Genomic DNA, 9982 nt, shown 5'->3' with positions numbered 1-9982 from the left:
AAAGGAAAAAAATGTATGAAAATGTAATACTATATACCGATAACAAAAGATGAATACAAGTCATGTGTATACATTTTTTGGCAACTCCGGTACTTATGCATTACCTATTTAAAAATTGATTATTTAAATATTGGAATTTAAAAACAAGTTTCTTGAGGTATAACTTACATACAATAAAATTTACCCTTTTAAAGCATATAATTCAATTAAATTTTGGCAAATTGATACATTTATATAACCACCACTTCCAGCACGCCAACGGCTCCCTTTCTAGTCAATCCCCATCCTCCCACCCATCCCAAGCCCTTGGTAACCACTATTTTCTGCCAATATAGTTTGCCTTTTCTAAAATGTCATTTTAAATAGAATCACCCAATCTTTTAAAAAATTTAGTTCTACCCATTTTTATTTTAAAACACTTGTATTATTTAAATTTTTGTATAAATCTTACAGTCTTTTATATCTGGCTTAGATTTTTAAACTAGGTGTGTGTGTGTGCAGAAGAAATAGATCAATGAGATAAAAAACTGAAGCAGTTCCAAAGGGTAAAAATAATTGTTACTTATCTTCTAACCTCTGATTCCTTCTCCAGAAGCAACCATCATCTCGTTTTGTGTGTCCTTTTAGAAATGCAGGAGTACATAAATATATATATATATAAATATAATATATATAAATCGCACACACACACATATGCAATCATGCACCCCTTAACGACGGAGGATTTTTCTGAGAAATGCATTGTTAGGCAATTTTGTTGTTGTACAAGCATTATAGGACGCACTTACCCAAACTTAGGTGGTATAGCCTACCACACATCTAGGTTAATGGTATATATAGCCTATTGCTCCCAGGCTACAATACAAGCCTGTATAGCATGTTACTGCACAAAACAACATGAGATTAAGCCCGAGAGAAAATGATGCCATCAAGAGAGGTGGTAAGCATGAGAGGTATGAGGTGCTGCTGGCGTAACGTGGCATACTATTTTACAGCAAACTATTTCTTATAAGCAGAAAGAGTATACTCTAAAATAACAATAAAAAGTATAGTATAGTAAATACATAAACCAGTAAAATAGTCATTTATTATCATCAACTATTATGCACTGTACATAATTGTATGTGCTATACTTTTATGCAACTGGCAGCGCAGGTTTGTTTACACTAGCATAGCCACAGGGCGAAGGCAAAGCTCGGCCTGCTCACGGCTCTAAAGCCCCACCTTCTCGCTATTCCGATTGACAGTCAATCTGACCAATGAGAGAGCGGTGGGCGAGTTGGGGCGGGGAGGGGGTGCAGACACATGCGCACTGTCCTGCTCGGAAGATGGGTGGCTGCCGTGTTTTGTGCCGCGTCTTGGGTAGCTGGCGGCGAAGGCCAGAGATCCACGCAGCTCGCAAGGCCGCAGGCTTTGGCACCGAGGCCCGGTGATTACACCGCCCCCCACTTCGTGAGGGAGGGATGGTGGGGCTGGGGGAAGATGTGTGCGGGATCTGGAGTTAGGAAGATAGGGGTTCTAATTCTGGCTTTGCTCTGTGACCTTACACTAGTCGCTTGGCCTTTCCCACCCTCGGTTTTCTCATCTGTAAAATGGTACCAATCAAACCTGAATTTTCGGAGAGCTCAGCCCAGGCTTTCTGAGGCATTTGTTAGTATTTGGGAAGAGGTGTGTGGCGATAAGAATGGGCAGCACCTCTGGAAATGAATGATTCCCCTGTTGCTTACCTCATCTTTCCAGGCATCAGCTGCAGTCCCGAGGCTCCAACAAACGGTCGAGGCCCTTGGAGAACCAGCCCTTCCCAGGGCTGTTGCAGCCAGAGAACCTCAGTCGGGAGCAGTTGATTGATGTACTGAGGGCATGTGTGTTGGACCAGAAAGGTGAGGGTGAGAGGGACAAGCTGCACAGAGACGCAGGAGAGTAGCCTGCCTCTCCAAGCCTTCCAGGGCGCTGTTTGGGCTCCCTACTAAAGCCTTTGGGGTCAAATCCTGGTTTTGCTTCCCATTAGTGGCATGAACTGGGACGAGCCACATCCTCTCTCTGAGCCTCAGCATGATGAGGATGGGGGTGGGGGGAGGGAGGGTGTAAAGAACTAGAGAGTCTCAAACACAGTAGGCACTCCCCAATGGGAATTGCTCTAATAAATTGCTTATTGATGGACAAAACATTGTCTTTGGAGTCAGATGCAGGCTCTGTAATCAGCTTGCTTTGTGGCTTTAGGAAGAAGACAATTTCTCTGAGCCTCAGTCTTTATTCAGTGATTTATTCATTTTCTCAGCTATTTATTGAGCATAGGCTATGTTCCAAGCACTGTTCTAGACACAGCCATACAGTGCTGAACAAGATAAACACGGTTCCTGCTCTCAGGGAACTGACATTTTCGTGGAAGAAATGGATTAAACAGGAAATAAAGAACAAGGTACTTACTAGTGATCAGTGCTGTGAATGAAAGAGTGCTATGACAGTGAAGAACGGTAGGAGCAGGACAGACATTATTAGATTGTGGGTTTAGGCCTCTGTGGTTGAGCTAGGATGAGATGAAGAAGCCAGACATGTGAAAATCTGGGACAGAGAAAACATCAAGTGCAAAGACCCGGAGGTGACAGTGAGCTTAGCATATGCAAGGGACAGAAAGAATTTCAGGTTAGGGTGTGGTTAATAACTTATGTCTGAGAGTTTTAGTGGGGCCACATGATAAGATGAATTGAGAAAGTGCTTTGTAAACTCCAGCTGCTGCTTTCGCTGTTAGTGATGTTCATGTAACATATGTTTCAGGACCACTAGTGACGCTGAACAAGCCACAGGGTCTGCCAGTGACAGGTAAGGGCAGGGGAAGGAGATGCACTGAAAGGGGGTTTGATGTCTCTGAGGGAGGGAATAATGAAGAGAAGGGGATGGTGGGGTAAAATTGCCTCTGGGAGCAATTTGTATTTTACCTTCTTTTCCCCCCCCAGGAAAACCAGGAGAGCTCACATTGCTCTCAGTGCTGCCAGAGCTGAGCCAGTCCCTGGGGCTTGGGGAGAGGGAGCTCGAGGTTGTCCGAGCATCTGGGAAGTAAGTGGTGGGGGTGATAGGAAGACAGGCATCCATCTGTGTGGTTGGGGAACAGTTGCTTGAAAATGAGCCGAGATATTTCCCACAGCTGGCTTGGGATCATAGAAATAGGATACAAAGTAAAGGAGGGAGCAGACAGATCTAGGTTCAAATCCTCAAGTACAAGCTGTGATGTTAGCCAAAGCATGAAACCTCACTGAGCCTCAGTTCTATTACTTACTAACCCCTATGCTGTGTATATAGTCACTTCTCCAAGCCCACACTCATGGCAGGCACTGGGAGTTGATCCATGATGTTCTTTCCTCTAACAGCCATCACTTAGAGATGGTACTTGAGATGGAATATTTCTGCAATTTCACAACTCCTGGGTTTGTTTGTGGAGAATTTAATTATTTAAGAGCTAATATATATGAAATTACTAGGATAGTGCCTGGCACATGGTCGACTCTGAGAAATTGGTAGTAATTGTTGTGATCTTTGGCTCTGAGCTCCCTGGGGGCCAGGGTAAAATGAGAAACACATTGAGCTACATAGCCCTATTATAAAACACAGGAAGCTTCACTTGTTTCTCAGAAGGAGGTATGGGTTATACTCTGGTGTTACTATTTGGCATTAAGCAGGTCAGTGTTCCTCCCTTTTTTGTGGGTGAGCCCAAAGGACTTTAACTTTTGTCATTTGTCTCCTTCCTTCAGGGAGACCTCTGGGCTTGTACTCCTCTCCAGTTGTCCCCAAACAGCAAGCCGCCTCCAGAAGTTTTTCACTTACTCACAGAGAGCCCAGAGACCCATAGCCACCTACTGGTAAGTGGTGCTGGGAGGCAGCATGGCAGTGGGGAGGTCCCAACAAGCTACTGTGACCTCCTCCTGCCTCTTCCATAGGGCTGTCACTGATGGGATCCCCGCTCCTTCTGAGGGCAAGATCCAAGCCGCTCTGAAACTGGAACACATTGAAGGCGTCGATCTTGTGAGTCAGGGTCTGGGTGGGGAAGGGGAGGAAACTCTGACATATTACCCCTACAGAGGAGTCAAGGGTACAGACGGGGGGTGGCTGGCTCTTCTGTCCCTTAAAACAGGCAAGTGAGCACTGCCTATACTATGGCCCTATCCTGAGCCTGTTGGGAGCAAGGAGGGTTTGGGTGTAGCTCCCAGGTATGTGTGAATTCTTGGAGGCTGACATCACAGGTAGTTCCAGTGAAGTCCCCATCCCGAAAGGACATCCTGGAAGGTGTCAAGAGGACCCTCAGCCACTACCGTGTGATGGCCACAGGCTGTGGCTGTGCCCTGGTCCAGCTGCAGCCACTGACAGGTGGGTATGAAGCCCCACCAGACTTTAGAGCTGTATTTGGCTGGGGGAGGCAAGGGTCTGGGAGGAAGGTGATGGGTTAGCAGCAGCCTGGGTCGCATTTGAAGGACCCCAAGGGTGTATGTGACGAGGCGCAGCTGCAGGAGGCAGCGCTTCTGCTGTCAGTCTGATGGTCATTCCTTTGTAGCTCATCTACTTATTTTCTTAGTTATTGATCTCAGGATCTTCTCTTTGTCTTTGGTGTTCTGTAGTATCACTATGATGAATCGAGCCGTGTGTGTTTAGTTTTACTTATGTTGCTTAGGATTCACTGTGCTTCCTGAATCTGAAGGTTAATATTTCATCAATTCTGGAAAGTTCTCTCCAAATGTTGCGCCTCTTTCATTCTCTCTATTCTCTTCCTTTTGAATACCTAATAGATACATCTGGACTTTCTCATTGTACTTACTGTCTCTTAACTTTTCTTTCCTGTTTTTCATTTCTTTATTTCTGCTGCTTTCTGGGCAATTTCTTTAGCACTACCAGTTGAGTAATTTTCTCTTCAGTTGGATCTAATCTGCCAATTTAACCTATCCCTTGACTCTATTTTTCACTTCCACAAGTTCAGTTTGATTCTTTCACAAATACAAATTGCCTTTAAAAAAATATGGCATGCTTTTCTTCTCATTATTTGTTCATTTTTGTCTTTAATCATTTAAAACATACTTATTTGTATTTCTATAATTCCATAGTCTGAAATTCTGGAGGGTTTAATCCTATTGTGTTTCCCCCTGACTCTCAAACTTGGTTGGTTGTTTCCTTATTGCTCTGTGATTCGCCATTGTGAATTCAGGTTAGGCTCGGCCTTAATTTGTGGAAATCCTTTATTGCCTCCTTGGGGCCTTTAGGAGAGGTTCTGCCTTTGTTTCTGCCAAATGCCTTAGAGCTATCACTGCTTCAGGACCTCTCTAAATACTAGTGTCTCAGATGGAAGTTCAGAGATCACTCAAGTAGTAGTAGAGCTCCAAACTTGTATGAGGCTCTCATGGTTGTGAATTATCAGGGGAAAAACTTTCATTCTTCTCATCTGGTCCTAAGGTGAACATCTGCCTTCTTGGCTGGCTGGCTTTTCCCCTGGTTCACCCTTATCCCTGGCTTCTAGGGTAGCTACTCAAAACCAAGCCCCCTGGATAGTAAGATTGGCAGCACAACTAGAATAGAAACGTTGGTTCTCACATGCTCTGGATTTGTTTCCCTTTTTGTGTTTTGGGACCTTACTTCCCTGTGTGCCCAGCTGTGCATTTAAAAGGATGATTGTTATATTTTTCCAATGTTTCTAGGCAGTTTCTAGCAAGAGGGTGTTTAGATTATCCAGTGTACCATATTGCCAGGCATGGAGGCAGAGGTATAGATCCTGGGTTTGAATCCCAGTTTATAGAGGTGGGCAAGTCATTTCTTTGTAAGCTTTGGTTTTTCTCTCTGTAGAATGGACATGATATGACCCATCTTACAGGGCTGTCATGAGGATTAAATAAGTTTACATATGTGAAACATTTTGTACCATGTCTAGCACATTACCCCCCCCCCGCCCTTTTCTGTATTTGTCAAGGTACTTTTTGATTGTGAGTTTCCAAAAAAACCCAGTTCAAATTGGTATAAGCCAAAAAGGGGAACGTAATGGCTCACATAACTTGGCTGGATCCAGAAGCCCAGACGATGTCACCAGGAAGCTGTTTCTCTGTTTCTTCTTGCCTTCCACTCATTGGCTTCTTTCTCCCATAGGCTCTCCCCTGGTGAAGGGAAAGATGGCCAGGAGCTCCAGCAGCTCTAGGCGTATACCTCACCAGTTTAGCACTTCAGCGGGAAAGAGAGTTCCTTATTCCCTCTGGCTTCAACAATAAATGCGGGTTACCTCTCTTCATGAGTGCATCCCACAGGCCCGGTGGGTGGACAGTGAGGATTGTCCCACTTGGTCATGCGTTCTGCTCTGGAGGCAGGGACAGCAGCATCCAGTTCCCTAAAACCACCTGATCTAAGAAGGGGGTGGTGTTTCCTCAGAGGAAAGGGGGAGACACAGTACTGGGTGGGACAGAAAGAGCAGCTGCTCACCGTGTGTCCTGTCTCCCAGCATTCCCCAGTCAGCTACAAGTACACATGGTACTACAGCTCTGCCCCGTGCTCGGGGACCACAAGTATTCCGCCCGCGTGAGCACTGTCCTGGGCCAGCGCTTCCTACTGCCCGCTGAGAGCACCAAGCCCCAAAGACAGGTACCCGAGCCCACCTGCCTCCTGCAGTCTGGGGGTGGGATGGGGGACCAAGGTGGGCGGCATCTCCGGATATTGGCTATGCAGCTTGGGACTGGGAGGCAGTCCTCTCGGCTTCCAAGGCTATCTGTGGCCCTGTCTTGCTCTGTGGCCTTGAACAAATGACACCCCCTCTCGGACCTCATTCTGCCTGTCTGTTCAATACGGGAGTTGAACTGGCTGATTTCTAAAGGCCCTGCTAAGTCTGTCATTGAATGTTTGGTATAAGGGGTAAAAGAGGTCGTGTATATTAGGGTAACTCTATCTGCTCTAACAGAATAGCCCTAAAGTTCCAGAGTCTTCACACATTAATTTCCCTCCATGTTAAGTCCAATTAATGGGATGGGGTAGAGGTGGACTTGGCTCCCAGCAGTGCCTCACTGACCCAGGCTGCTGCTAATCAGCCAGCAGATAAGGGGGTACAGGGCAGGTTCATGCAGGAGGTTTTCATGGGCCACGTCTGGAAGCAGCATACGTACGTACTTGCATGCCCATTCCGTTGGTCAGAACTCAGTCACACAGCCTCACCAAACTGCAAGAGGGGCTAGGAAGAGTAGTTTAGCTGTATGCCTAGGCAGAAACTGATTTGGTGAACCCCTAGCCAGTCTCTGCCGTCGTGTGAGTGTATGTGTGTGTGTATGAGTGTACATGTGTATACATGTACATGTACAAAGGAAATAACTACAGATGTGGAGGGGAGGAGGAAAGTACTTGCCTCACTCCTGTTTTGGTTAGAGCTGGTTGACAGTCACCTGGCTGAATGCTGACATGCCTCTCCCACTCCAGGTCTTGGATGAAGCCCTAATCAGACGCCTCCACCTGACGCCCTCACAGGCTGCCCAGCTGCCCTTGCACCTCCACCTGCACTGTCTCCACCTCCCAGGCGCCAGGCCCAGGGACACCCCCAGTGAGCTTTTGGCACCCTTGCCCCCGTATTTCTCCAGGACCCTGCAGTACCTGGGGCTCCACCAACAATAGTCTTCCTTCTTTTCCATTTCCGCTGGAAAGCAGTGAATGTTGGGGGACTGCAGGCCGAGGAGAATGTGTTCAACATGCAGGAAGGCCATGGTGTAAGACCCTGGGCTCCATGGTCAGATCAACCTAAGATCAAATCCTGGCTAGGCCACTTGCTGTGTGGCGTCAGACAAATAATTTCACCTCTCTGGACTCGAGATAATAAAAATACCTAACTCATAGTATGGGTTTGAGGATTTGCTGAGGAAGTAAATGTTTTATCTGCACCATGCTTTCTGCTGAGTTCAATGAGTGGTCTTTTATTGGGCTGTTTCTGCCCCAATTCTAGCTGGGAAAAAAATCTTAGATTTTTTTAAATTGTGGTAAAATACACCTCTCAAGATTTCCCATCTTAACCATTTTTAAGTGTACAGTTCAGTGGTATTATGTACATTCATAATGTTGTACAACCATCTCACCATCCATCTCCAGAACTCTTCATCTTGCAGAACTGAAACGCTGTAACCATTAAACACTAAGTCCCCATTCCCCCTCTCCCCAGCCCCTAGTAGTCACTATTCTCCTTTGTCTCTATGAATTTGACTACTCTAGGGAATCTTGTGTAAGTGAAGATGTGAGATTTTTTTACTTTAAAAAATTGAGATCCCAGTTAAAAGTTTCAAGACTATTACAACATGGCCCAAAACAATGCTCCAAACAAGACCACAGCAAAGAATCATAGACAAAGCCACACCAAATTCACAGAAGACCAGTTGAAAATCCTCAGCAAAGCATTCAATCAAACACCTTACCCAGGTGATGCTACCAAACAAAAGCTTGCTTTAGAAATCAACACTGAAGAGTCTAGAATCCAAATTTGGTTTCAGAATCGAAGAGCTAGGCACCGAGTTCAGAAAAGATTAGAACCTGAGAAGGACTTAGAAGCAAGCCAAGGCCAAGATCACCCTGAAGAGAAGATTCATGGTAGAGTAGATGGTGTCGTACCAGCTATACTTCCTCCCAATTACATACCCTCATCACAGCATTTACAAACAACCCTTATCCTGGGATTGATTCCAGAGAACAACTTGCTAAGCAAATTGGGGTTCCAGAGTCAAGAGTCCAAATTTGGTTTCAAAATCGAAAATCTAGATTCCATGTACAGAAAAAAAGAGAACGTGGTGAGCTCTTACAACAGAAACAAGACCAGGAACGAAATCTCTGAGACATGGGAGTTCAAGGTACAGAAATTACACCAAATGGCACCAGTCTCGTTAACAGCTGTCTTATTTCTCTGAAGCCAGAACAGAATGGACCAAGAGATAAATTTGATGTCATCAGCCTGGGCTCCAAATCTCTCATCCTGGGAACATACCCTTCTAAATATACTGTCAGCTTCTTGAGAAGCTGAGCTTTCTGCAGATGGTAAACAGAACTTCAGGAGGCAGACAGATACAAGGCCCCACACAGCCCTATCCAACGGAGCCTGGCTCCACACTTTAGCAGATGTCAAAGAAAATGAAAATAAAATTATTCATATCATTTAAAAAAAAATTGAGAAATATATTAAACATAGAGGGTACATAAAACATCTATGATTTAAAGAATGATAAGGTGGCATCCATATAACCATCACGCGGGGCATGAAATAGAAACATGCTCTCCTTTCTGGTAGAGCAGCAGTTCTCAACCTGGGCCCCACATAAGGACCCCTCTCAGGAAGCTTTAAAAAAATTCCCATGATGCTACACCCCAAAGATACTGGTTTAATTGGTCTGGGGTGGAGACCCCTAGCATCAGTCTCATTCAAAAGCTCCCAAAGGGGTTCTGTTGTTCAGTCGAGGTTGGAACCACTGCTCTGAGGAGAGAATTCTTTCCTTGTAAGTTTCACCTCCTATGCATGCATCTCTAAACGATAATACGTTCCCTTTTGCCCAAAGTTTCATTTCCGAAGTTTCTGTAAACGGACTCATGCTGTACATATTCTTTTGTTTGTCTCTCCACACTGAGAAGTGCATCTGTGTTGTATGGCATGGAGTTTGAATTCCAGTACTTGAATATGCCACAGTTTATCCATTCTGTTAATGGACAGTTAGGTCGTGCGGCTGTTACTGCAGTGCTGCTGTGAACCTGCTTGTAAGCATTTACTGGTTGTTACGCAAGAATTTCTGGATCAGAGTATATGTATCTTCATTTGACTAGTGGACTAGTCTTCTAGGGCTGTCATAGCAAATCATTCTGAGTGACTTAAAACAGTAGTGATTGTTTCTCTCACAGTTCTGGAGGCCAGAAGCCTGAAATCCTGCTAACAGACGTGGCTGTGCTCTCGAAGGTTCTAGAGAACCCTTCCTGGCCTCTTTCAGCGTTTGGTGGCTCTGAGCATTCCTTG

General features: G+C 45.3%; 1 protein-coding gene across 1 annotated transcript; it reads left to right on the top strand.

The window, feature by feature from the left end:
* Window positions 1–1305: 1305 nt before the first annotated feature.
* RPUSD3 (RNA pseudouridine synthase D3) lies at window positions 1306–7880 on the top strand (the record flags this gene model as incomplete). The annotated part of the gene is given in 10 exon segments (XM_081072713.1): window positions 1306–1315; window positions 1318–1429; window positions 1741–1880; window positions 2776–2820; window positions 2955–3054; window positions 3747–3854; window positions 3933–4017; window positions 4236–4359; window positions 6464–6603; window positions 7426–7880. Coding segments are annotated over 10 exon segments (1056 nt in total). The 3' UTR covers window positions 7618–7880.
* Window positions 7881–9982: the final 2102 nt, after the last annotated feature.

The sequence above is a fragment of the Rhinolophus hipposideros genome, assembly GCF_964194185.1.
Source record: "Rhinolophus hipposideros genome assembly, chromosome: 14".
Taxonomy (NCBI): domain Eukaryota; kingdom Metazoa; phylum Chordata; class Mammalia; order Chiroptera; family Rhinolophidae; genus Rhinolophus; species Rhinolophus hipposideros.
Note: the sequence above shows the minus strand (reverse complement) of the source record. Positions and strands in the feature narration are given on the sequence as shown.